Source organism: Fistularia commersonii, chromosome 14 (genome assembly GCF_037954325.1).
Source record: "Fistularia commersonii isolate RoL2024-O1a breed Wild chromosome 14, RoL_Fcom_v1.0, whole genome shotgun sequence".
In the NCBI taxonomy this organism is placed as follows: Eukaryota; Metazoa; Chordata; class Actinopteri; order Syngnathiformes; family Fistulariidae; genus Fistularia; species Fistularia commersonii.
In genome coordinates, this window is record NC_141297.1 from 3,330,118 (window position 1) to 3,357,390 (window position 27,273).

The 27,273-nt window shown below is 47.2% G+C and overlaps 1 protein-coding gene across 4 annotated transcripts; it reads left to right on the forward strand.

The window, feature by feature from the left end:
• The first annotated feature begins 133 nt into the window (after positions 1 to 133).
• On the forward strand, positions 134 to 26,916 carry LOC147226906 (uncharacterized). 4 transcript variants are annotated; one of them, XM_086159191.1, is made up of 17 exons: positions 134 to 225; positions 1,150 to 1,228; positions 1,322 to 1,390; positions 1,486 to 2,665; positions 2,774 to 3,020; positions 3,578 to 3,850; positions 4,009 to 4,186; positions 16,259 to 16,769; positions 17,079 to 17,238; positions 17,330 to 17,446; positions 17,535 to 17,645; positions 17,778 to 17,928; positions 18,028 to 18,619; positions 18,712 to 18,865; positions 18,954 to 19,043; positions 19,126 to 19,321; positions 19,981 to 26,916. In XM_086159191.1, exons 3-17 carry the CDS (start codon positions 1,345 to 1,347, stop codon positions 26,394 to 26,396), a joined length of 10,422 nt encoding a protein of 3,473 aa, XP_086015317.1. In that variant the 5' UTR covers positions 134 to 225; positions 1,150 to 1,228; positions 1,322 to 1,344; the 3' UTR covers positions 26,397 to 26,916. The 4 variants fall into 4 exon arrangements, with proteins under 4 accessions (XP_086015317.1, XP_086015319.1, XP_086015320.1 ...); XM_086159192.1 differs by lacking the exon at positions 1,150 to 1,228 and having other exon boundaries at positions 145 to 225; XM_086159193.1 differs by lacking the exons at positions 17,079 to 17,238; positions 17,330 to 17,446; positions 17,535 to 17,645; ... (4 more) ...; positions 19,126 to 19,321; positions 19,981 to 26,916 and having other exon boundaries at positions 16,259 to 17,040.
• The last annotated feature ends 357 nt before the right edge of the window (positions 26,917 to 27,273 follow it).

Genomic DNA, 27,273 nt, shown 5'->3' on the forward strand with positions numbered 1-27,273 from the left:
CGTCAGTGTCATCGGATCGATGAAAATGATAACGTAAATATTACTAAACTTCACACAAGACAACATGGATGAAAGATAACCGGAAACCGCGGTGCCGAAGTCTCCTTGCCGTAGTCTCGCGAGATCTCCCCGATGCCGTAGCGAGACAGAAAATGGAAGGCAGCGTTAATATGCTAACCGACCATATCTAAGCTTAACTGGGAAAATGTATCACTTGTGTCGAAGGTATGCTTTAAATTATCCCCGCGGCGTCTTTATTTAACCTTGCAACGTTCATTTTGAGACCACCTAGCCGGAAACCGCTCCCGGCTTAGCGCATTGAAGGATAGCGGGACGGCTAGCAAGCTGGTAATGTTGGGATAATGCTAGCTAACGTAGCCGGACGCAATGTCAGTTCGCGTCTCCTTTATTATTCTCGCCTTCTTTCATGGAGTTTGCTCCAAAGTTTCAGGCAGTGAAGGGAAGGGAGGTTGATGCCCTGTGCTTGTAGCCGAGGCTCCGGGGGTCCGAAAGGGAAATTGTGCTTCGTCTCTTGTTTTGCTAACGGGCGCCGGTTTGGATATGGCGGACTGCCCATCCGACGCCTCGGTTCATGAGACTTGGTATTAAAATCCCACTGTTGTTTTAGTGTCATCGCTCCTCGGAATAAAGATTTGCAGTTGCATGTCGAAACGAGCCTTAAAACGATACGGGGGCAACCCTGCATACTGCAAATGTTCAACAGTGTGCCAAATAGAGGAGAAAGCTTTTCAAATTTCACACCCCATGACAGAAAATGGACTTCACTGAGGTCCCCTTGAAGTCTCACTTCATGCAACACAACTTCCCCGTTTTAATATAGAGCACACAGAACTTACAGCCTGACTTGATATCGTGTGGATTTGCTATTGATGGTCGAATCGTGCCTCACCTTTGTCGCCATTGCTTCGTAAAAGCTCGACACACAAGCTGTAAATGTGTGTTTTCCAGGGTTGCATCTGTAAACAGTAATGCTGGGCGGTTAGAGAATGACACTGAGCGGTTGTCCGTTGCATGAGGTGCTGCATTCTAAGTTCACCAAGTGGATTTTTCTCTATTATTTTCCCAATATTGATCAGGGCTGCTATGTTTTGTGTTTTGTTTTTTTTTCCCCCCAACAATTTTCCCCAGGAGCACAGACAGAAAAGTGAAATGACATTTTGTGCATCTGGAGAATGTCATTTTTAGCATCTGCTTAAATTTTATTGAGGTACATTTATTTCCTCTCCATTTGGCCCAAATCCTACTTGTCGATATTCAATTTTATTTGTGCACTAACTAAATCTTCTTTATTTTCTGCCAGCCTTGATACCTATAGGTCTGATAATGGACCCAGTGAAAAATAATGACAACAAAAATGATAATACCACAGGTAAAGCTGATTCTACGGTCTCACCATTGCAATGAGCAAAAAACCAGAGTGACACCGATTTATTAATCATTCTAACTTCTTTTCAACTTCTGTAGAGGAACAGCAGAGCCAGTCAGATGAGACAGATTTGGGTGTTAGACCGACACTGTCAAAGGTTAAAAAGTCCTGGGGCTTCAGGCGGACCACCATTGCTAGAAGAGAATTCATGGAAGAGGTTGGAGACCTAACTCACAGTCCACCCATGTTGCGGAGAGGCAGGGCTCGTCGGCCGAATCAGACGGCGAATACCTCCGCAGACACAGCTAACCAGCGAGTCACTCGTGGGTCTCAGTCTGTCCTAGATGACCTGGAGTGGTCTGCCCCCTCCTCGCCCGTCGCGGAGGAGAGCAAGCCGCCCTCGGATGCCAGTGCGAAGGGGAACCTTGACCCCAGCATGTGGCAGGATTTTGGCTCCGCCTTTCATACGGCCTTCTCTTTACTCGGGGGTAACGAGGGTCTGTCGCTGGACATGTCCACTTTTGCAGGCCCTGACTTTTTGGAAGGCGCCGACGCCACCAAGGCCCCTCCTTCACAGTCTACAGATAGAATCGAGGTGCCCGATGATGTGGGTTCTCCCGATGACGCGGAGATGTCACTGCCTGCTCCCTGCGATAGTAAGGCAGAGAAGGACGTCGACGATGTCGTGTTAATATCTAGTCAAGAGGAGGACAGTGACGAAACGGTTCTAAAACAGATTAAGGGGCTGCTTAATTGTAAGGGCCAGCAGGAAGACGCAAGAACGAGAAGCGGCAAAGGTGCAAAAGCAAGGGCCCGGGGACGAGGGAGAGGAAGAGGGCGAGGTAGGGGCAAAGGAAAAGGAAGAGGCAAAGGGAGGGGCAGGACAGTAGACGTGGAGGCTATCGTGACGGACGATGAGCTTGACGACGAGGTGGTACTCATTGACGCGTCCGATAAGCAGACGAAGCAGCTGCGTGAGGCGCCGAAGGAAAGCGATGCGCTCGACCCCGCCGAACCCGAAACGTCACCTCTGGACTCTGATATTACCCTGAGTCCTACTCAGCAGTCCAGCTCAGACTGCATCATCATAGACACAGATGTAGACCAGACTACCGATGAAACCCCGGGCCAGTATGACGATGCCACAGAGGAGGCAGCAGCGGATGGCAAGAAAAATGACAACAGCGATAAAGCGGCGGCGTATTCGAGCGTAAGCGGCACAAGGGATTGCGACTCCGGCACGCTTTGCCGCGTCTGTCGACAAAAACGCAACAAAAGGTAACGCTCGTTTCTCGAGTCGACCTTTTCTCACCGAAGTTTTGCATACCGAGGATATCTGTCTGTTTCGCTTCCTGATCAACGTGTCTGTTTGTTTGCCGTTCTTAGGTCCATCATCAACTGTGACAGTTGCCAGGAGTGGTTCCATGGCGATTGCGTCGGTATCGACAAGACGCCGAGCCGCGGGACAAAACGGGAAGAGTACGTCTGCCCGACCTGCGCCGAAAAGAAGCAGAGCCAAGTCCAGTCTGAATCTCCCACACAACCAGCGCCAGAACCCAACCCTCCCAAGCTCTTGACACCAAGTCCATCTGCCGAAGTAGAAGAAGGATGTGAAGAGCAGCAAGCACACAAGGTTGATTGTATATTTTTATCCTTGTCGGTCTCAGTCCATTCGCATCCTGTTTATTTTTTGTCATCGCTGTTGTAATACGCTATTCCTGATCTTATCCTTCCTGTTGTTCTTTAGGTTGTCTATTCTCACCCCTGCTTTCTTTCCTTTTTTTTCTCCATTCTGTTGTCTATTCTTATCCTTGATGTTGTTCACTCTGCCTGTCTATTTATTTGTGGATGTCTTTTGCTATCCTTCAGTTGTCTTCTAATTGTCTCTCGATTTATATTTTTATTCATATTTAGTGATACTATAACCGTCACGCAGCTGTGACAAAATAATTCCGCCTATAGGGATCAATAAAGCATATCTGTCTAAAAAAAAGTACTTCCCTTTTAACAGACATCAGTATTTTTCCCCCCAGAGGCTACTTGTTATTAGTTATAATATTTCTTTAAATTCCTGTGAAACACTGGATCTGTGGTTAACAACGGCAGTTCCATTATTTGCATTCAGCTGATTTGCATTTAGAGAAAAAAAAACGTTTGTCGCCCGCTTCTAAGATTGAAATGTGGTTTCAGGAGGCTGCCGAGACGCCGGAAGGGCCGAAGAACGCCGAGAAGGCTCGCGTTACGAAACCTGAGCCCGGCGCCAAGATGGAGACGGGCGACTCTCTCTCCCTGTGTATCGGACCCGGATGTTCCAAACAAGCTCTGCCGGACTCTGTTTACTGTGGCAATGATTGCATCCTCCAGCATGCCGCTTTCACAATGCAGTCATTCTCTAGTGCTAAAGCCCCCAGATCTCGAGGACGAGCAACCAAGAAGTCTGCGGCCGCCAAGCCAACTGGAAAGGTGATTATCAAAGAGACCGAGAGACTGAGAGAAATTCTGTTGGTTTTCAACTCGTAGTTGTTCGTAGGTAGTTGACAGCCTCAATTTGTCTGTGGATACTTTGTGTCTTCGACGTTCGAGGAATTTTAACGGCTAAACATGCGATGTTTTTACCACAGGGTCAGAAACCCGGTAGGCCGTCTAAGAGTTTAGGAAAAGCTGAGAAAGGAGTCGAAGAGGAAGAGGCGGAGGAAGACGATGGAGAGCAGAGAGAGGTCGCATCTTCCTTAGCCTGCGACCTCACTCTCGCAGGAGTTCAGGCCACTTCCCTACCATCATCTAAGTTAAACACAACGTGTATGTACCATTCACTACTCATACACTTCCCCATCACCCAGCAGTTGAAACACGTGAGGCAGATTTCCACCCTATGTGATTCAGCGGTCACACACACACACCAAGAACATACCGGGTATTCATAGTTTTTCCTTGGGGTGACTGATAAGTAGCAGGGGTCAACCGTGGGTAAGTATGCAAATTTTTATTCCTTCGTTGAGACTCGAGAGACGGACGTACGGTGCTGAAACAGTTGTCAGGGTTCCAGTTTTACACTGAGCACACTTGACACAGGTACACATAACTGTGTCCGCTTACTAATCAACACGGAGCGACCGCGTGAGGGGGTCAAGGCGGGCGGCCTTCATGCGTTTGGTACCCGAAAGTGTTTTGAATCAGACTTTTCAAAGGTGTCCTGAGAAAAGGAGCTCTCCGAAACACACACCCTGTACTCACAGAACATTACCATCATTCCCCGAATGATTAACATGCGTTGCCACGGGCCGAGGTGGTCGGAAGTGTGAAAGCCAGACGCACGTCACACCGGGCGTTTCTTCCGTTAAGAAGTTTCGGGTCAAGTTTCACGAGGTAACCTCGGTCGCGATATAACCGCCGATGTTCCGGTTCCCGGATTAACAGAAAAGGACGTCATATTCTCGGGACACGGTTCCTCCAGAGGAATACTTTGAATACTTGAACCACATCCTGGGCATTTGTTGTTGCTTTGCTCACCGGAGATAAATAGGATCCACATCCAGTTTGAATGAAGTACAATCGGTCAGATTGACCCGTATTCTGTGATTTGTTGGCGTCTAAGATATTTATAGTCTAACCACAGGCCCCAAGTTGACATCTTTGAAATGATTTGAGGAGCATTTTTAAGTTTAAACTCATTCCAACTTTATAGCTAAACATATTCTTGCACTATTTCACATGCAAATCCTGTTGTCTTATCTTAACATGCGCACGTTTAATTTGATCATGTTACGCAACAGCCACACACCCTCAGGGTTGTATTTCTAAAGAATTCTTTTGTCTCGAACAGAAACTTATCACAGAAAGTTTTTTTAAAAGCACACGAGTAACAACATTCGTGAAACGGCGAGGAAATAATTCGATTCGATTTTTAGGTCGATTTGAAGTTGATTCGATAAAAACTAAAACTTGTGAGCTTGTCGCCGCGTTGCCCGTGTCAAGGTTACAAGTGTCCACAGCACAAATCCCTTCCTTGAGTCTTGGTGCTCAGGTGTGAGCGAAGAATAAATTCCTGCCGCAGATTGTCGCTAGAAGGCTTTTGCGAGTGCAAAAAAAAAAAAAAAAAAAAAGAAGAAGAGGCAAAACAGGGCATATCTTGTCAGGCAGCGACTCACCATCATTCCCCTCCAACTGGTTCCACAGTATTTGGAAGCACAGACGGTCGGTCCGGCCCACAGCCGTCCAACCTCTCGCAACTTAGCGGCACCACCGAAAGCATACGTCTCGGAAGCCTCCTCCATGATGATGTTTGGCATCATTGACGACACGTCTCAGCTACGCCTTCTGGTTGGCTCAGAGCGGCACATCTTTGACGGGACTCTCAGGTGCCAGCTCAGGAGGTGCCGTGGATTTCAGAAACACTCAGAAAACTAGTGCGTGAGGAGGAATCGCTCAACACTCTGCGCCGTTATTCGAAGACTCACGCTTCCAAGTAGGCGTCCTTGGGATGCAATGATTTACAGTTGCATTAAACACAATGCTGCAGAATTCTAGGTTTCTGATAATACACACACACACACACACACACACACACACACTGGCCGAGATAACTATCAGAAATGTTCTTGTCCTGGAGAAAAACTCAAAACGCCCTATGACTATGAGGAACCCTTTTTTTTTTTCTTCATAAATTCCATGGATTTTTCCTGGTGCTGCGTTTTCGTACCATGTCCATCAACTCGCGCGCACACACACACACACACACACACACACACACACACACGCGCATCATTAGGTTGGATCCTGAATGAATAGGGACTGGGCAGCCGGTGAGGAGATGGAGGAGTTGACCTCTAACCGATGCAAAGACGCGCAAGAGACTTGAGGATTCACCGTTGCAGACGGTAGCATGCGGTTGGAGTCGGAGTCCACGTAAATCAGTCGGGAGAGTTGTTGTCACATTGCCACCGCTGATTTTGGAACGTCAGCGGTTCACCCTTTTGAAAGTGTCCCCTGGCCTGTGCCTCTGAGAAGTCTTCAGTCTCCTGCACATGAAGAAATGTCTCCACGCACAGCTCACCACACTTGACACACACACAGAACCCGGAGTTTGTTTTTTTTTCGACAGTCGGCATCTCTTGAGTAGTTGAGGCTTTCGTTGTCCGCATCTTTCAAGCCCATACCTGTTTTTGTTTTTTGTTTTTTCATTTATTTCACACACTCATGCATTCATGTCTCTCTGTACGCACAAAATGACGTAGCGATTTGTTTCTTTTGCACAAATCCATCCTGCGCATTGCGTCGAACCCCTGTTCAGAACAAAATCACCTCCGCATACAAGATGAGAGCAGTTATCTGCATACCGGTTTATCAGCAGCAATTGTCAAAATGAATGAGGGAGTTAGTGAACGGTCAATCGCGTGTGTGTGTTAACGTAAACGATAAGAAAAAGCAAGTGCAGTGAAAAGTTTCCTTTCAAGTAAAAGTGACTCAAAGCAAATATTTGATTTAATTTTCTGTAAAAGGCTATGAGCTCTCAGAACCTGTGTATTCATGAGTTCCTTCCAAGACAGCAACTAGTTATGTGAAGGCAGAGGAAAGTTTGGCCCATTTTGAGTAGATTTCCCAGCTTTAAAACAGCACCCCTTAGAGATAATCACTTGCTACTGATTGTTTGTGATGGACGCAGCCTGTATTTCCTGAAATAGAGTTCTTCTGGACTGTGGGGTAGCAGATTCACATTATCACAGCGTATTTCATTGTCAATCACTTTAAACCAGAGTTCAAACTTGCATATATCGATATAGCCAGCTTTTGACGGACTGACTTTCGGAACCTCTTTCCAAATTGTAGAAAAGAGCTGCCTGTTTGAGACAATACTAGCCTGATAGTTGGACAGCCCGGGGTATTCGTCTCTTTTCGGGTCGTACTTCATAGAGCCGGTTGATGCCGATCAGTTTTCTGTTAACACTCCTCCTGATTCATCCTCGCTGTGTGGAAATGACATTTAAACAAAGTTGCGGTTCATCCAAAATCAGAAGCGACGTCTCTCGTGTTTGTTGCGTCTGAGCTGCTCAATAGCGAAAGGTAGTCATGTAGTGCATCTTTTTTTATTTTTTATTGGTAGCACAAGCTTTAAAGAAACATTCCCATTGAACGATCTCACTAGATACGACCTAACCTTGGGTTAGATCACTGTTTAAGCAAACACACAACTAAACAAACACTCACTGACTCCCCCCTTTAACCCCCTTGTTTTGCCCACATCTTTAATAATCTTCTTAACTTCTTGCAGTGGATTGTTTCTGTTTGGACACCGACCTTTTCTCAGTAATTTCCTACTCAAATACCAGTGAAAATCAAAACACACTTTTTGAAAAACAACCTCCAACCCTTTTTCCCACATCACTTCCTTTACCCTCCACGGTCCGACGTTTTGACCACATCTGTCGTCCTTTCTCTGGCCGAGCCACTCGCTCTTGCCCGGCCGATCCTATTGACGGTTGCGTTCCCGGGTTTACGAAAACCCCTTTGCTCATGTCCAGATCTAGAGGTAACGCAAGTGCGGAAAGGATTTGCACGCTGCCACGCGGAGGCCGTATGTCAACAGACGCTAAGTGATGATGTACGTCGGCATCTACACGACACGTCCTGGCCTCACGTGGCACCATAGATCTTACGTTAGAAGAGTTCGCAAAATGGATCTCGGACCCTCCGATCGTCCGTTATGACGCCTTACCGTGCCGTCCTTACCTCTGGTCATAGTTCACCCCAAAGCCCGCAGATCTGCAAAATATTAGGAAAACATACCAACTCTTTATTTTTATCCAAAATGTTTTTCTCGTGGCGACTGCACTTGAAAAAGCAAATCAAGTCCAGTCGCCACGAGAAGAAGATTTTTAACCAGAATTAACCTGGACGACAGATCCTCCACAGACATTCCTTCTCTTTCTGTTTTCCTTTTCATCAATGATTGTCCAGATAAAAACATTACGGCCTACCTTGACATTCTCATCATATTATAAAAAGGAGAGGTGAAGTCCAAACAGACTAGCCTTGGATACGTAATGGATGATGCTAAAACTTGCTAACGCACACCACACTCCATAGCTTCCAGAGCGCCCATAAATCAATACCTCACATCTTTTAAAGCATTTAAGTGTAGAAAGTATGAACGGTATTGGTTACCTGACTTGTATCTCAGGACACAAAGGTCCTTCACGTGCTTTCCGCACACAGAAAATCAATTCTGTCTCCGCACACACAAGGAGTGTTTCAGCGGCGTCCTAACCGGATGATTTGCCTCCGGATGGCATCCATCAAATAAAACTGAGCGAAAATGCATCCCCGAGAATGGTGGTTTCTCCCTGTCGGTCCTATTTTCTGCACTGAAATGCTTTACGTGATGCCCTTACTGCCAGTATTACGCAGTCACATTGGGTTAAAGCTAGTTTCATACGTTCAAGTGCCAGTCCTTAACCGTCAAGGAGGGAGATCGCCTTTCGAAACGAGGTTGCTACGCTACCGCACCCTAGGGACGTTGTTGTGATTCAAACTGAATGCTAATTTAGTGCTTTCACACCTGACGCCCGGCGTGTAACCCAGTATCGTTCAACACACCACGCAACAAAATTACACCCCTGCAGCTCAACACAGCTGCCACCTAGTGGAGTGGATGAGTATTTAAATGCTCTACCCCTTACCGGACCTATCACTTGAAGTCGGTCGATTTTTCCGCGGTAAAACTAGAACAGTGGTCGAGAAGCACCGGCGTGATCTCAGGAACGCGGGTTACATGTTAGAGGTCATTTTGCCACCATCTGAGAAATTCAAGAATAACCGTCCAACTTTTCAGAGAAACTCTGCTTCACACGTGCACATGTTGTTTCCCTCTTTTCCAAAAATACCACATTCGGACGGGGTTGAGATGAATAATCAAATTAGATATGTTGTAACACACCTGATTGTTTGGCTGTTATCGCAACGTGTTCATTTTTAAGCTTAGCTGCATTCATTTCTGTTTGCAACATACAGAATGTATTCCAAGTTTGACTTTCCCCTTTGCATCCAGGGGTCCTGGGAATATTCAGTGTTATACATATATATCTGCACAATGTTTGTGTAACGAATGCAAAAAAATCCATGACCCAAAAAACATCCGAAACGTCAGAATATTTGAGATATATTACACAACTTAAAAATATGAAAATCTGCCATTAGTGTTTCATATTGTCTGCAATCCAGTTGGCAGTTTTTTGTCACAATATAAATTGTAATCAAGAGGGCATATATATATATATATATATACATATATATATATATATATGCAATATAAATTTTGAATGGCCACCAAGGGACCTTTTTACATCCGTTAGAAATAGAGACAAAACTTTGTCATTCTTCTCGGACTCTTTGTTGACATTTAAGACCCACGCAAGCTCCTCCATCGACACAAAGAAAGAGAAATGCTCTCGATGTTCTCAGATGTTTTGATCTATCTCGATTTAAAAAGCTCATTAAAACAGGCCGTTCACCAAAGTGGATTTTTATCAGTTGAAACGTGATCTTTCCGGTCCAGTCCTTTCCCCCCGTCACCCCATCTTTTAGTTTCGGTCTGGTTTTTGCGCTCGCCTCAGCGCCGTTTGCACGATCGCCATCCTACTCGAGAGTCGTTCTTCCATAGACGTCTTCTTCTATTTTCAGAGTCGCTCGTGTTCGGTAACAGTTGCTATTTTTTTTTTTTTTTTTTTTTTTGGAAACGGAAGTACTCATTGATGTGCGCGCAGTGGTTCTTATGTGTTGGCTGGCGTTGTGGTGGAAAGGATGGGTTTTCTATGTCAGACTGAAGGATCTCCACGTCATCGTCCCCCAACAACAATCTTTGCAGACTTATCAGCGCGAGTTGCTCTCTTCTCCGTTTGTTTTTCTTACCGGTCAAAAGTCACGGTGACACACCCGACAAGTGGACCTTACACCGTGGCGAAGGAGAGGGAACCTGTACTCTGTTTATCCCCTCAACCCAAGCTAGGGCTGCTTTTTCTAGAATAATCGCACACGACCGAAGGAAGGGGAACCTCAGGCTTGAACGCTGCAAGAGTCTCAAAATACAACTTGTGATGCACTATGAGGTTTCAGAGCAAAGTATGTCTGTGGCTGTTGAAATGTCAAACTTTCTCACATACATTTGACATCAATCGTTTGTTTCGACAACATTTTATTCACACATGAAGCATTTCTGCTTGGTATAATTCACTTCTTGACCATCTATTTTTCCTGCCTTTTCCTTCTCAGCGCCGGCGAGCGCTTTGACCCTGCGATTTTACCAGGATTCAGAACGCCGATATGGCGCACGTGAACCTGCATTCGACCTTTGAACGGATTTGAGCGCAGCGTTTGAACATTCAAGGATGCGCGGGTTGAAAAAAACAAAAACAAAAACCCTACATCTCATTTCTTTCCACAAATAGTCGCTTTGCGTGACACCGCGAGCGGTGTCCCCGCTGTTTCCGAATGTCATTGGCGTTCCCGGCCCCTCCTTTGCACCCGGTTCTGGGTTTATCTGGGTACATCAGTCCCCGAAGCACCAGTGTGGAACACTACTGCCCCCTACTGGCCAGATTACAACATGGAACAGTAGTGAAAACACTCCCAACACTCCTAGGATTTCATTGTGTGTGTCACAGTCCTCCTCATACATGGAGTTAAAAAAAAAAAAACAGTATCCAGAAACACCTGGAAATGAGTTTCAAATACTTCCAAGTGCACCGAATTGAAAGGTTTCTGTTGATTTGCGCCCCCTTTCAGGGTCTCGTGTTGCACCAGATGTACAAAAACCCAATCAAACCCCGGCGGGAGCTATTGACGCATTTTAAAACCCGACGTCCTTTTTTTTGTCAGGTCACATCGGCACCGGCGACTTAGCCTTTCGGGGATGCAGAGCCCTGAAAAGATCTGCTGACGTTCGTTTTTTTTTACTTTTTTTTTTATATTTTCTGCCAGTCAAGTCGGTTGTGTTAGTGGAGTGGGTGTTATGGGTTTGGCATATTGTTCTGCGCGAGCTTGTTTTGCTACCGTTGAGATAGAGATTTTAAACATACCGACAGAATGGACCCTTTTTTTTTTTTTTCCCAGCTTTAGCTGTTCATATCCAACTCCTTATCTGATCTGAATAATTAAAATCATGGATGGTTCTCTTGTCTGACCGGCCCTGGTTTCCATCACTGCGATCCAAGGGGATCGTCCTTCTCCTCCGAGGCTGGAAAAATAACTGAAAATGTCATCGTTCCCCCCAGTGACACCTAAAGAGCCTAGAGAGCCAAATGTACAAAAATAGTTTTTTTTTTTTTTTTTATAAGTTAATACCTTGCGATGTTTTTTGTCACAGAAAAGAATAAATTAAAGCCGCTTTTTTGAACCAGTGCAATGTAAGATAAGATAAAGTAATTCTTTTGTCACAGCAGCGTAGCAGTTATAATGTCAAAAATAAATATGAATATAAATATAAATAACTTCACTCTTAACGTCCACTCCAAAAGTTGAGTTCATTCAACAATTTGATCAAACTCTTTTGCGTTCACCTACTGCTTAGGTTGTTTTACAGGTTATAATAAAAGAAAAGCACAGTAGTTTATTAAAGTGAGAACATAAACTTGTCAAGAATAGATATTCATACATTATAATTAGCGAGTGCTGCTTTGATGTCCAAATTCCGAAGAGAAGCTTTTTCTTTATTGTTGGTGATTTAGTGGGATTATATTTTAATGACTGCATTTTGTTGTAAAAATTAAATAAAGCTAAATAGCGCAGTAAGCAGTTATTTCGGCTGGCGGGCCACATTTCTTCACAGTTCATTTTTATGCGCGGGCCGACGAGGTATCATGCAAATTGAACAAAATGAAAATTGCAATTTAAATTCTTACATTTTTTTAGCATTTTATGTCAACTTTAAAAAATCATATAAATGTACCGACATTATTTTGCATGTAATCATCCACACGAAATTAAAAAAAGGGAAATAAGAGTTTCTAAATTCAATATCGATTGAAAATACTTTAAGGAGTCAAAGAAAATAGTTTGGAGGGCCGGATAAAAAAAAAAAAAAAAAAAGCAAAACGGGCCAGATGTGTGAAATGCCCAGGTCTGCTCTACACTTATCTTAAGACTACAAAAATGTAGTTAAGATATAAATTAACAATATCTTTTCATTTTTACCGCCCAGCAAGTGTACGGTAGTTACATTTTGCTCTCCTGAGGTTGAAAATAGACCCCGAGTGGCTGCGAGAGGGAAGGAGGGAGATTTTTTTTTTACTCGGGAGTCGAACGTTCTTACGGCTCGTGGGAAGAAACCGTCGCTCGATCTTCCTCCGAATCTCGCTCTGGTCGTGCGGCGAGTTCTTTTACCGACGCCCGTGTAGAAGCTAGCGAGGGATGTGCTTTCCTTCTCGGGCCTCTTTGAGCAAGAGCTCTGCTGCGGTGGGACCTGCAACCCCCAGGAACCCGGCGCTGCTGACTTATCTGGGAAGCGGCTAAAACCGGGTGGTTGCTTCTGCACCAGATGTTCCGCCTCCTCCCCGTCGTGAGTCAGCGGTGGCGGAGGAGAGCCGCCGCCGCCGCTCGGGGAGATGACGGAGGTGTTTCCACCTGCGCTGTTGAAACCAAAGGAGCTCCGGTTTGCTCAGCGGTTTGCTCACCTGCAAAGTTACCACAATTATACAAGGATTCTTCTTCTTGTCCTTTCGGCGCAACCGTCTCCATCTAACTTTGGTCCTCTAGACCTCCATACTCACTATCCCATCTCAGTCTGGATTCTCTTGACCTTCTCCAAAACATCTAACATGTGCTGTTCCTCTGATAGACTCATTCCCGAGCCTGTCCGTATAAAAAGAAGTCATACGAAGATGGCGCACCTTATATTTCAGCTTTGCCGATACATTTAAAACTGATAAACAAATCAACTTATTCACGTCAGAATTTTTAAGACCACTCATAAATTACAATTTAGTCAGCGCTTTCCAGATCTGCTGGAAAATACACCAGCCGGGAACCGAAGAACCGGTCGCCAGTTAGTTACTTCTCCAAGTATTATCAGGATCTGTAAGTTGTTTCTGTTTTGGATTGTGGATTTTCGTTTGTCGTTTTTTTTTTTTTTTTTTGTCACCTCGCTAACCAGCCATGTTTGTAGTCTTTTCAGCAGTTTTCCAAAATGGGTCGCATCATAACTACAACCTAAGAAAGCAACGCTGATTAGGAGCCTTTTCAATAACTACGTTTTAAACACGTCGCAGATAAAATCTGTGTGAAAGGTGTGATATATATATATATATATATATACACTGCTCAAAAAAATAAAGGGAACACTTAAAAAACACATCCTAAATCTAAATGAATTAACTATTCTTATGAAATACTTTGCTCTTTACACAGTTGAATGTGCTGACAACAAAATCACACCAAAATGATCAATGGAAATCAATTGTATCAACCCATGGAGGTCTGGATTAGGAATCCAAATTAAAGTGTAAAAACAAACTCCAGGCTGATCCAACTTTGATGTAATGTCCTTAAAACAAGTCAAAATGAATCTGTGTTGCTTCCTGAGTGGACACTATGATTTCACACAAGTGGGATTGACTTGGAGTTACATTGTGTTGTTCAAGTGTTCCCTTTATTTTTTTGAGCAGTATATATATATATCTCTATATATAGTTTGTCTTTTGTGCATGAAGGATGGCGTTTAGCAGGAAATATCTCAGGTTTTGATGGATACATCAGCCCACACACTCATTACAGGGGATAAAGTTACATTTCGGCAAACACAAGCTGGCGACGAGCCGCTTCACGTTACGAAATGACTCGATCATTTGATAAAAATGCTAACGAGAATCGAGTTCCTTCGCTTTTTAAACACTTTTTTTTTTTTTTTTCCACTCATTCCCGATCAAGCATGTGAATATGCAGCAGATTTCAAACGGAGCGGAAAGATGAATTCTTTCCTCGGAGGTTCCTCGGACTCGTAGTCAATCTGGTTCTTCGTTTATCTTTTGATTTTCATTTAATGACCCAAGTCAGTTGTGCATTCGTTCCCCGAATGTGATTCGACGAAGAGTTTATATTACATCAGTGCGAGAACCGTATTTTAACGCCGTTTTTAAAATGTTGGGTCCGCAAACCACCTGTCTCAGATGTTTACCTTCCTCTCCAGCCGCGTTCGAACGCAACCGTATGCGATATCGAATTCCTCTGACGTGAAGCGAGCAAGGAAGCACCGAGACGGAAACTTGTTTGTTTTTAAGCGCGTCGGTGTGTGTTTGCACGCGTGTGTCGCAAAACTAATGAACTCACACGTTTCTTATTCCTTGTTATAGTAAAAAAACGTCCGTCTTTTTTTTCTCTCGCCTCACTCGCTCTTTCTCTCCAGTCAGTTTAAACGAATAAAACTCGTGCTAGAAACTTTTTTTTAGATTTAGGTGCGCAGCGGTTAGCGCTTCCGCGTGGAGTCTGCATGTTCCGAAAACATGCAGATTAATCGGAAAAAAATCGGGAAAATTGCCCCGAATTAGCGAGTGAACGTTTTTTTTGTCCGTATATCATAATCATCCACAGTGTCATTGTCTCTAACACAGCCGCAGCATATCATGCATATAAATATCCTGGTATTTTTGCAATATACCCACTGATTCGTGATGTCATCTGGGCACCAAGTGACGTCATGCAGGAGACGCCTCTCCGCTGATTCAATGGATTTCTTAAAAGCCTGAGTGAACGCGGACGCTCTTTTGCATGGAGGGACTTCCCATGTGCAGAAACGTGACTTGCGTGCATGCGTACAACGTTATGGGGAAGAAAAAAAAAAAGTATCTAGGCATTTATTCTGTGAGATTTTCAGCCTTTTTTTTTTTTTTTTTTTTTATTTCTTTTTTTTCTGACACTTGCAAAAACTCGCTAAGCCCCTCGCCGCGATCCGAGTTTTCACGACACGCGGAAACAACGCGTATGGGAATGAGTGGCCGTTAAGAGAAATTTCAAAAAGAAGGTGTTAGGAAATAGTTTTGAAGGAGAGTTTTGATTTGACGGCCGACCGACTAAATACAATTTGGTAAATTGTGACGGACGTCGTTAATATAGTTGCAGCTATTCTGTAGGTGTGGTAGTGAAAAGAAGCCCAAACACATCGTACACAACCTACACCGCCGTTTACGGCTCTCGCAATATGATGTGATCAAATAACACAAAATAGCATGAACATACGCAGGAAATTTAGAATTTAAAAATTTATATGAAATTCATTTTTGAAGCGGTTAAATTCCCGCAATTATTTTCCTCCTCCAGGCCGCGGCGACGAGCTACACGAGTAGATTATGCCGCGCCCTCGCTTCCCCCCTTTTTCCCCGCATGAATACTTATTTATATGTTAACACAAACAAACAAACCAGAGTTGAGTCGAGTCAGATGTTGTTTATACGGCACCGGATCGCAACCCGGTTGTCTGCTGACACTTTCCATGCAGAATGCTTGCAATTTGAACAAGTTGTGGAAAATCTGCGTTTAGTCTTTCTCTTTTTTTCTTACCGTATTTTCCGCACCTGAACGCAAGCCGCCGAATATGAAACCGTTAAAGTTCGTTGTCGGAATTGAACGGCCTCGGAATTTCACCGTGACGAGGCGAAATGTTTTGGCGACGCGAAGCTTGTTAGCTGAAAAAAAAAACATCCATAAATTAGCCGCATCTTTTAAGCCGGAGTTTTCAAAACGTGGGAAAAAAAGTAGCGGCTTATAGTGCGGAAATTACGGTATTATAATTCAAAATATAAGTCAAAGTTGTCCTGCTTCAACATACATTTTTATATTTAACCAACTGCCCCCCGTGTTTTTTTCTTTTTTTTTTTTTTTTTGAAACAGCTAATAAAGAAAGTAAAGAAGTAGACGCTGAAAGCGACACTTTAAATCCGTCAAAACCATCTCCCGTGGACTCCTCTGCTGCCGCTTCTCCACACCTCGGGACCGAACCAGCGCCGCGCAAAAGCCGCTCCCCGTCGAAAACGAAGGAGTCCTTCGCCGATGACGAGTCGAAGCAGACACCCGCGGAAGCGTCCGGCGCAGTAACGGTTCCTCCTCCGGCAGCGCAACCACAAGCCCCCTCAGCGCCCAAACATCATGAAACGGGAGCTCTCATGATCGCCAAGACCACGTACGTGATACCAAAGAAGCAGTCCTTACCGACGCCTTCGTCCAGCCACGTGTCGGCCGCCGCCGCGTCCCAGAAGCCTTCGTCCACCCCAACCCTGCTCAGTGAGCCCCGGAATCTACTGGTACCCCCTGCGCCGAGCGCTCCGCCCTCCAGACCCTCTCAGCCCAACAACCAGGTCAGGCAGAGTATTCAACGGTCCCTCACCAGCATCCTCTTCAAAAGGTGGGCCTCCAATGCCGTCTTCATCCTATGATTTTTGTTGTCTTTGCGAAAGAGTCGTGAGGGAAAAAGGATACTCGATTGATCTGAGCGGAAGGGAAAGTAAGCGCTGAAAACTACTTCTGGAGTCACCGTTCAATCAATAGTTTCAGAAGTGTGACCAAATTGTAGGGGCCTCCAAAGACAGGTGGCGGTTTTAATCAAAGAATCGTCGTCGAAATCTTCTCGTTTTCGGCAACTGGACTTGAATTCAAGTCCAGTCCGGCGAGCGTCGCCGTGCGCAACAAAGTTGTTCCTCCTCTTTCTGTCCAGGGTTTCCGAGTGCGAGGACTTGGAGATGTCTGAGAGCGACGTTGCGAAGCTCGTGGCCAGCATCGAAATGGAAATGTTCGACATCTTCCGCAATACGGACAGCAAGTACATGAACAAGTACAGGACGATCATGTTCAACCTGAAAGACCCGAGGAACAAGGTCAGTCGGAAACGATCCGTTCTCGGGTCTTCAACGGTATTCTCAACATCGATCGTGATCACGAACACGTACTCGACCCGGTTTTCTCCAGGGCTTGTTATACCGAGTTGTAGGAGGAGACATCGGCGCCTTCAGACTGGTTAGGATGAGCCAGAAGGACATGCAGGCTACCAAGGTTCCCGAGCCAGCCGTCAAAGAAACATCGGAGGTATGTTCGGATTTGACCGCGGGTCCAAACAGCACTGTCGGGTTTCGGATGCGTGAAGCCTTGTTTTTGTCGACGTTGGTGTTTCAAGGTCAAGAATCCCGTCTCAAAAGTGTCAAGCTTGCTGCACAAGCCCGAGGCGGTGAAAGTCGATTTGCCTTGTTTAAATCCTCCGAGGGCCGACAGACGAGCCGACGCGGCGGTGAGTATTCTGCTCGTGGAGACTTCATTCCGACTTTTCCAAGCAAAGGACAGTATATCAGTCTAGAATCGCATTAATACGCTGTGGAAGTTTAGTTTTTTTTTGCGTCTATATTTCGCTACCCTGAAACAGAAGAGAAGTCTTCCCGCTCCTTCTCCGAAAACCAGAGCGAGTGAGTCGACCCAGAGAAACGCAGTACCCGACATTCTCACTTGTATGCTGAAGGACACGACGTCGGAGCACAAAACTCACCTCTTCGATCTGAAATGCAAGATTTGCACAGGTGACTTTACAAACCCGCTCAGAGATTCCCCGTTAAATATCGAGGGCCTCCGAAGCACTGACCGCTTGTCATTACTTCTCTTTGTGTTCCCTCAAAAAGGACAAATGCTGCCTGGAGAAGAGGAACCGGCAAAGAAGAAGCCTAAAGTTTCTGAATCAAGAGATACACACTATTCCAGTAGGAGGCCGGTTGCGGGAGACGACTCCCCTTTGCGAGCCCCGCCCGACTCCCCGGACATGGATTTCTCGGCATCTTCCCTCATGGACCCCGAGTCCCGGCTGACCATCGATGCTCCTGCTCTGACCATCGTTGAATCCCCTGCTTCCCCTACAATGGACTCTCCAGCTTCCCCTACTCTAGAATCCCCCGCTTCCCCCGTCATGGATTCCCCGGCGTCCCCTCCGACCGACACTCTCAAAGCAGCTACCGCGCCAAAAAGGGCATACGTGCCGGTCGTGAATCCAGCCGTGTCCACGGTAACCATCACGAGGCGTGACCCCCGAACCGCTGCCAGTAGAATCTCATCTTCTTTCAGCGGCTCCTCGGGTTCTGGGCATACCGCCCGCAACCAGTCGGCCCCTTACACTCCCTCCACGCTTCCCTTGTCACTACAACCAACAAAACCACTCCCTAAGTCCATCCTGATGAAGCCTCCTCCCTTGGATCCAAGGCTCTACGGTTCGACCTCAAGGTACTGAAGGAAATCCCGAGTGATGTAGCCCGTTCTTTATTTCCTACCGTCACACCGAGGATCTTACGATCGATGCGACTCTCGCGTTTCAGGTCCGTGATGACGGAAAGCTCAGCTGACGGTGATACCGCTCAGTTCCTAGCCAGACAAGACATACTGTGGAAAGGCTTTCTAAACATGCTCACCGTCGCCAAGTTTGTCTCCAAAGGATACCCGGTGTCAGGATCTGTTGAGACCCTAAAAGCGGTGAACATCTTTTCTAGATATTGTTTTATTTTGTTTTTTCGGTAACTCTGCAGTGTAACAACATCAACCGCTCTTTTCTTTTACGCAGGAGCTACCCGATACCATCGAAATCGGCGGACGGATCATGCCTCAGACGGTTTGGGACTATGTGGAAAAACTGAAGGTCTCCATGTCAAAGGCACGCAGTTATTCAGATCGCGCTTTCCGTCGACGCGCCCGATTCCGATTCCGACATTTCAACGTTGCACTTTGCTTCTCAGGAGTTGTGCGTGATCCGGTTCCACCCGGCGACAGAGGAGGAAGAGGTGGCCTACGTGTCTCTCTTCTCCTACTTCAGCAGCAGAGGCCGTTTTGGTGTGATAGCCAATAACAGCCGGTCCATCAAGGACTTCTACCTGGTGCCCCTCAGTGCAAAGGAATCCATCCCGTCTATACTGCAACCTTTGGATGGACCAGGTGTGACACCAGTAACACATGCAGTAACTGTTACCTTCAGCTGTTGCCGATTGACGCGATAGTTATCGTGCAAACGTTTGAATGGGCCGTCGAAACGTCCGTCCCGACCACGTTCTTTTATACGTTAATAATCCCATCCTGCTTGAACAGGCTCAGTCTTTGGCCGCATTATGTTAATCCAGCAGATGCGAGCTCACTGGGACATCACTCGCGGCGACAAGAACGGATAACGAAGCAATCTAGTGGAAGTAGAAGGGAGTTCCTTCACGCAAATTTTGGCTCAAAATGAACTCCAAGCCATTTGAGTAATGTAGATTTTTTTGAACATGTAGTACATAGTACTGATTTTTGGTCACTACAAAAAAAGGTACACAGTTTCCCAGGAAATCCTTCAAATAAGGTAACACGTTTCCCAATGGAACATTGTATGAATGCCATTACTTATGATAGCCGAATTATTTAATTATTCTAAGAATAAGAATAAGAATAATAACAACAATTTCCTTCGAGATAAATAAAGTTGTTCTTATTCTTAGAATTATCTCCCGTTTTTCCATCATACAGTGGTTTTGAATGTTTCTGTGCTGTGCATATTTTAGCCTTCACGGCAAAACCTGTTAGCTAAGCATGGACTTGTTATGCATTTTTTCATTTTTCAGGGTTTGAGAAAAACAGACCCAATATTCTTCTTGGTTTGGCGCTCCTCCAGAAAGCCAAACGTCCTGGAACCATGCCTCAAGAAGTCGAAGAGAAGAGACCCAAACTCCACATTTCCAAAGATCCCATGTGGATCCCAAAACCTCCGGTCCTCTACGGGTCCGACAAATTGGAAATATTCCAACCGTATGATCCGGAGACTCCCGCAAGTACAGCGTCCCTTAGTTCCCCTTCTCACCCTGCATCGCCGTCAGATTGTTTGTCTTCTGGCTCGGTCACCTCAACGTCACATTCGGCGCCCCCGGTTTCCACATCCGTCACTCTTGCTTCCACTCAGTCCTTGTCCACGAGCGTTTCCGATGAGAATCCCAAAGCAGCGCAGAGTGTCTGGAAGACCTTATTTAGGAATAAGCAACCGGACGTCTCTTCCGAGGGAAGTTCATCTACGACAGCTACCACGACAACAGTAAGGACGAAGATGACCCCGGTGTTTTCGCAGGCCGCGAGATCAATGGTAGATCCAATAGTTCAGCAGTACGGGCAGAAGTCCAACGTCAAAGTGATTGAAGAAGAGGAAAATGCCTTGGATAGGCCGTACGACCCAGAAGAAGAGTACGATCCGGCCATGGGATATGGTGCCGCTTCGCTGCAGAGCACGGAAAAACGTAACGTAGAAGACCCCGCCTCGTTGGCCGTCGATGACGACGTGGCCTACGATCCAGAGGACGAGACCATCTTCCAGGATTTTCAAAGTCACGCGACAAAGCCTCCCGTCAAAGCGCAAACATCGGATCCTCCGTCTTGCTCAAAGCCGAATTCCACCGCTCAGGTTGAAACTCCCCCTTGCACTTCGGTTTCGGCTCAAAGTTCGACTTCGTCTCCAGTTCCACAATCCAGCCTTCCCACGGGGACCGTGGTTGTCTCGGCAGCAACGCTGTCCGAGCAACAGCGCATGCTCGAGGAGCTAAATAAACAGATCGAAGAGCAAAAACGGCAATTAAAGGAGCAGGAAGAGGCACTTCGACAACAACGGGAGGCTGTGGGTATGTTCATGGCTCACTTTTCTGTTTCCGATTCCCTGTTGTCGCCTCCGTCAAAGGCTTTGCCCGTCGGTCAACTGCCCGCTCTCCAGAGCGGCACGATCCAGTCTGAATCAACAGCTGTCGAGTCATCGGACAAGGCCGGCAACCTCACAGAGGCGGATGACGGTTCAAACGTGGACTCCCAAACAGCCGCGGTAGACGACACGACCACGGACCCAAATTTAGACGGCGCCTCAGGAAGTGCGATGCAGGACGACCAAGCGGAGGACAACATGAAGGAGAGCGAAAAGTATTCCTCGGCCGGCGAAATCGAAGACTCGGACGTACCTTACGATCCAGAGGATGAATTCCTTTTCAACGAGATTCAGGAGGATGTTTTTCAAGGGGGTAGCGCGAAAACCTGGAGTTCGTCGTCGTCAAGAACGGGGCACAGGGGCACTTCGTCCCATAGAAAACAAAGGTCCTCGCCAAAGAGGCGGAGTCATCGCGAGAGGGACCGCCACAGGAGTCCGTCGAGGAAGTCCCAGCGACGTTCATCCTCGCATTCCAGGAAGCGAAGGGAAAAAGAGAGGCACAGAAAAGGCGAAAGAGATCGGTCAAGACATAGAGCCAGAGACCACTCGGAGCGCCAGTCCCGTCATCGGAAAGAGCACAACACTCGCAGGCATTCCCACGGACATAAACGCTCTCCTTCGTCTCCTCTATCGCAGCGCGATGAACCGTCTGAGATCCACATGGACCCCGATGCTCCATTCGACCCCGCCCTCGGCCAATGTGGACAGAGTAGCGCTTCATCCTACGACCCAATCGCGATTAAAACCGACCCGGACGAGCATACGTTAAGAAACACCCTCGACAGGAGTTCGGTTCGTCGGGAAAACAGCTGTGAAAAAGCCACGCCGCCCGAAGCTTTCCCAAATGCGGGGCTCTCGCAACCCGCGCAGCCTCAAGAGTTTTACAAAGACTCCATCCACGAGCAGATCGAACCCTGTGGTGGTCCCTCTAAAGAGGTGGACAAGCACATGCTAAAGGAAGTTCTGTTTAAAAGGGAAATTGAAATTCCAATCCCCCTCAGAGAGATCGATCCGCCCGTTCGAGATTCTCCTCAGAGCCCCGATCCCGATCCCCGTTACGTGAAGCAAAGCAGCATAGAAACCGTCGACTCGGTCAAGCTCGAGGAAGTGACAGCCGTTGCGGAAATTGACAACAAATGCTCTCTCGCTAAAAGTCAGCTTACTGTGAAAGACTCGCCGCCGAACGTTTGCGGGTCACGGTCTTCACATCCACAACGGCCAGGGGTCGGGAGCGAAAGCGCCACAGAGAAACAAAGAGAGCGGGGATGGACGGAGCCGAGCGGTCCAGAAAAAGATTTTAGGGAGACTAGAATTGTGGTGTCAGGGGCTGATGTCACTGCTCAGGGCGTCATGAATCCCCAAACTGCCAACACTTCAAGTATTAATCCAGTCATACAGGATCCAGCTATAAGCAGCCAGAGGAGACAAGTCGGTGACCCAGGGAGGGCGATGCCGTTCTCCAAGTCCAAAGTTAAAGAACCTGGTAGCCACTGTCCTTTCCCCGATGGATCCGTGTCGGACACGAGCGCCTTCAGGGAGTCGGGAAGGTTGCAAAGGCAAAGGGGTAGCATTAGCGGCTCGGATACGACGGGTACTTTAAACGACTCTTGTGGAATAAATTCAAATAGGGAAGAAACAGTTGAAAATAGGAGGGATACGGGCCTTCAAGGAAAAAGTCATCAGGGCAAATGGTTAGAGAGGACTAATGAATCGAGGACTCAAGGTAGAGAACAAGACCCGAATATCAGGGATCAAGATTGCAACATTTCGGCATCGCTCATAAGAGGTGATCAGAGGGGGCCCGATAGTTTCGGACCGGTCACGGAAAAAACGTTTATACAAGATGAACGGAGGGACCGTCAGCCAGTTGGGGAAGGCCAGGGGCCTGACAGAAGAGGTACACACTTTAGATTCACGGGTCCCGACACCACAACTTCAAATATAGAGGGCCTGAGGCACGACAGGAAAGGTCCGGATTTCATGGGACCGGGGCCGAACTGTGGTGGACGTGACATGGGGGGCCTTAGACATGACAGGAGCGGGCCAAGTGTTCTAGATTCCTCTACGCAGAGGTCTGAAAGGAGAGGAACCAATATAGATGGACCCGTGTCCAACAGAGGAGGACCACCAGGTCCCGGGTTTGCTGGACCTCAAGCCAAAATTGATATGAAGGATCATTTGCATAGCAGGGGCGCACATTTAATTGGTCCGGGACCTGAAAGCATAGGTCCCGATACGAATGCCCCACCGTTTGATAGGAGAGGATTTGGAATGCCAGACCTCAGGAGGCCAGAGCCTGGGGGTCCCGCCACAGAATTTCCTGCTCCTGAAAGACAGTGTGCAGGTCCAAATTTTCATGGATTTAAGAAAGGCGCAGCAGCTATGGATGCATTGGGACATGACATCAGTCAGCAAGAATGCTCGGACCATTTGGGACCTGCTTTTGAAAGGAGAGGCCTGGATAATGAGTACCCTGGGCAAGACAGGAGACACGGTGGTCCACCCTTCAGAGGCCTGGGACCTCACAGGAAATATCCAGTAATGGAGGGTCCAGTACGAAACCCAAGAGAACCGGCAGGCTCTGATTTCAGAGGACCATTATCTGATAGGAGAGACCCTGATATGGCTGCCCCAGGGCCCGAGAGTAGATCCAGAGCCCCGGATATCCCTGGACCAGGACCAAGCAGAAGAGGTTCGCATATGGGGGTTCCTGGGATGGCCGCAAGAGGCCCCGGAGGCCGGGATTTCAATGGACCAGGGCTTGAAAGGAAAGGTCCATTTAGAGAGGATCCTGGACCGGAGAACAGCAGAAGTCAACATCCTGATTTTAGGCCTCTGGGTCCTGGTAGGATGGATTCAGCAATGGGAGGACCAGGACCAGAGAGCAGAGGACCCGGCGGTCAAGATTTCCAGAGGACGGGACCTGAGCGAAGAGGCCCGGGACGACCGGATTTCCGAACTCCTGGACCAGAAAGACAGTGTCAAGACATGCCTGGACCGGGAATTGTCAGGAGAAGGCCTGGAGATCCAGATTTTCGGGGTCCGGGACCTGACCGAGGCGGACCTGGGCAACCAGAATTTCGAGGTCCTGGACCCGAGAGACACAGTCAAAGTATGGATGGGCCGGGACCTGACAGAAGAAGACCTGGCGGGCCAGAATTTGGAGGTCCTGGGTGTGAAAGAAGGCCACCAGATATGGAAGGAACAGGACATAACAGAAAGTATCCGGATGGCCCACACTTTAGGGGTCCCCAACATGATGAAGTACCTCCGGATATCGCTGGCCCGGAGTATAATCGTCAAGTTCCGAACTTCGGCGCAGTGGGGCCTGACAACACTTTAATAGAAAGTCCTGGGTTTGTCAGGAAAGGCCCTGGAGGTGCAGACTTCAGGGCAAGAAATTTTGAAAATCCACGTCCAAGCGTTGAAGGACTAGAGCCCGACAGACGAGATCCAGGGGACCCGGGTACGAGGAATACCCACTTTGACCAAAGACTCCCAGAAATGGACGCTCACGGCAGTAACTGGAGGCCAGGCGGTCCAGACCTAAGACACAAAGGCCCCGAAGATTTACAAGGTTTTCAACATGGAGGACGGAATGAGAGGGGCAGGCCGGACTCGGGTGCATCGGAAACTTTTCACGGAAGCCCAGATAGAGAAGACCCAGGAACTGATAGAAGAGGTAGAAACCTCAGAGGGCTGAGGACGATGAGGGGAAGGAATAGAGGTCCGTGGTCAAATATCGGCAGTCAAAATCACCGAAATGTGTGGAAAAGGCCGGGCGAAATAGACCCAGAGGGACAATGGGCGGATGGATGCGGGCCCAAAATGGAGGTCGGAGAAGGCGAAGGCCAATTTTTAGGAGACGAATGGCAAGGAGGGAGCGAGAGGCCGGGGCCTTTCCACGAAGGTGAACAAGACCGAGAATATGGTACGGAAGGTTTTTGTGGTGACTGGAGTGGCCCAGAGAATAGGGAGCCTACGCAGGACCACCCAAACATGATGTTTCCAGAGCCTAGGAGAGGTCCAGGAGATGACTGGAGTGGCCCTGGCTGCAGAGGTCCACGCTCTTCAATGGATGCTTCAGATATGGCACGTCCTTGGCCTGGTAGGGGAGGGCCTAGAAATGAGTGGCGAGGATCTGAAAGAGGGGGCGCCGGACAGGGCAGACTGGGGCGCGTTCCTTTTTTTAGGGGCGAAGAAAATCGAGGGAGAGGCCATGACAGGAGGGATCCAGGCATGAGAGTTCCAGGGTCGGAACACATTGTGGGGGCAGAAATGGGGAATGACTGGAACCAGCAAAGTAATATAGGAGGTCCAAATATAGAAGGGCCAATGCCTCCTAGGGGAGCGCCGGATATGATCAATTCATGCCCAAATAGGAGAGAGTTTGAAAGCTATGATAGACGAGGCTCAAGAGATCCAAATGTAAGATACCCGGGGTGTGGGAACAGAAACTCAAACATGGAAGAGCACGGTCCCGACAGTTGGCACCCAGATCGCGAAGGGCTGGTAGCTGAAAGCCAAGGGTTGGACACTGAAGACTCCGGACCCGGTAGACAAGGATTTGAGCATGACTTTAGGAGACGGAGAAGATACCCGGATAGGAGAAGGCCAGGGCCCGATGAGATGGAAATGAAGGGGCCACACGAGAATTTCCAAATGAGGCGAGCGCCTGGAAGGTGGGACCCAAGCGCCGAAGGTCCTGGATCGGATCGAGGTGCAGCCATGGTAGGATTTGACTCGGCGGCATCCGAGCCACCCTTTGCGGATGATATGCAGCCTTCGAACATGAGGGGCCCGTGGTGCGACAGCAGAGGCGAAGATACAAGAGGCAGGAGAGCGAGGCCGAGAGGCCGCGGAATTCCAAACGAAAGGAGAGCGTCGGGGTTGAGACAGTTCGATTTGTCCGAATCGCCTCATTTCAAAGGTCCTCCGAGGTCCCATCAAGTCCCCAGATTCCAAGGCCCCAACGAGGCTCACTCTGCGTCCTTTCACAGGACCCCGGGTGGAGCCCCGAATTGCGCCGGACCTTTTCATCCGGGTTTCGACGGTCCACATCAGCCGGCGGCGAAGCCCCCGAGACAAAGAACTGCCTTGCTTCCCACTCCGGTAGAAGGTCCCATACACCTCCCGACTCGTATGCCCAACAATCCAGATATGACACAAAAGAGAATGGGCCACCCATCGGACCGGGACTGGAGTCGAGGCAGACCGAAGGCAAACAAATCAGAAGGAACGTCCACCGGTTGTGCTGAAAAGCAAGGAGTTAGCGTCAGCGCAGAAAACAAGACGGATTAAAGGGTAGCGCTATAAAAATCTAGTCCATTTGAACAATTAATTTTTTTTTTTTTTTTTTTTTTTTTTAAGCCGGTGATCTAGACCTGCAAAAAAAAAAAAAATGTCGTGTTTGAAGGACTGCGGCGTTAACACACGATGAATGTATTTAGTGGAAGAGAATGGTTGTCGCCGTCTGTTTGATCTACGATTTACAGGCAAAAGCCATGCAAACCTTCTGATACGGTAGCTCGATGTATCTCCCATCTCTTTATGTTTCACGTACTACAAAGATGATGTACATAATTGTGAAAGACTAAATCCCCCCTAAACTTTAGTGATCACTGAATCGTCACTAAGCTTCTTTTTTTTTCTGTACAGAAAATCTAGTTTTTGCTTTATTATCTTTGTGTTTTTTTGTTTTTTTTTTAACTGCTAGCGTCAGTAAAAGTAGCCTTGAGTTTGGCTGTTGTGTTCTAATTGTTTCATCGGAAGCTCCTTTTAGAACGGAGGAAGTCAATAAAACGACAGATTCCTTTTTAAATGTGTGTCGGGTTTGATTTGTTAGGTGACTCATCGCCGCCGCCGGTTTCAATTTAGCACAGATTACCCAAGAACACAATGTCAACATGTTTAATCATCATTTGTACCGAAGTAAATGATGATTAACTTACATTCCGGTGAATTTAATAACAAGCACGGTGTTTTCCCCGTGTTGGGCTCGTAAAGAGCAAACATGAAATGACTTTGCACGCTTAATTTGGTGAAGATGGAGTTATTATCTCTGCTTCTGCTAACTGCTTCATGTCAGGCCCAAATGTAAATACATCGAGAGCAGTGAATAACGTAAATTAAAAACACTGCATCTCCTGTTTCCTCAAGAGATGTGCAAATAAAAGTG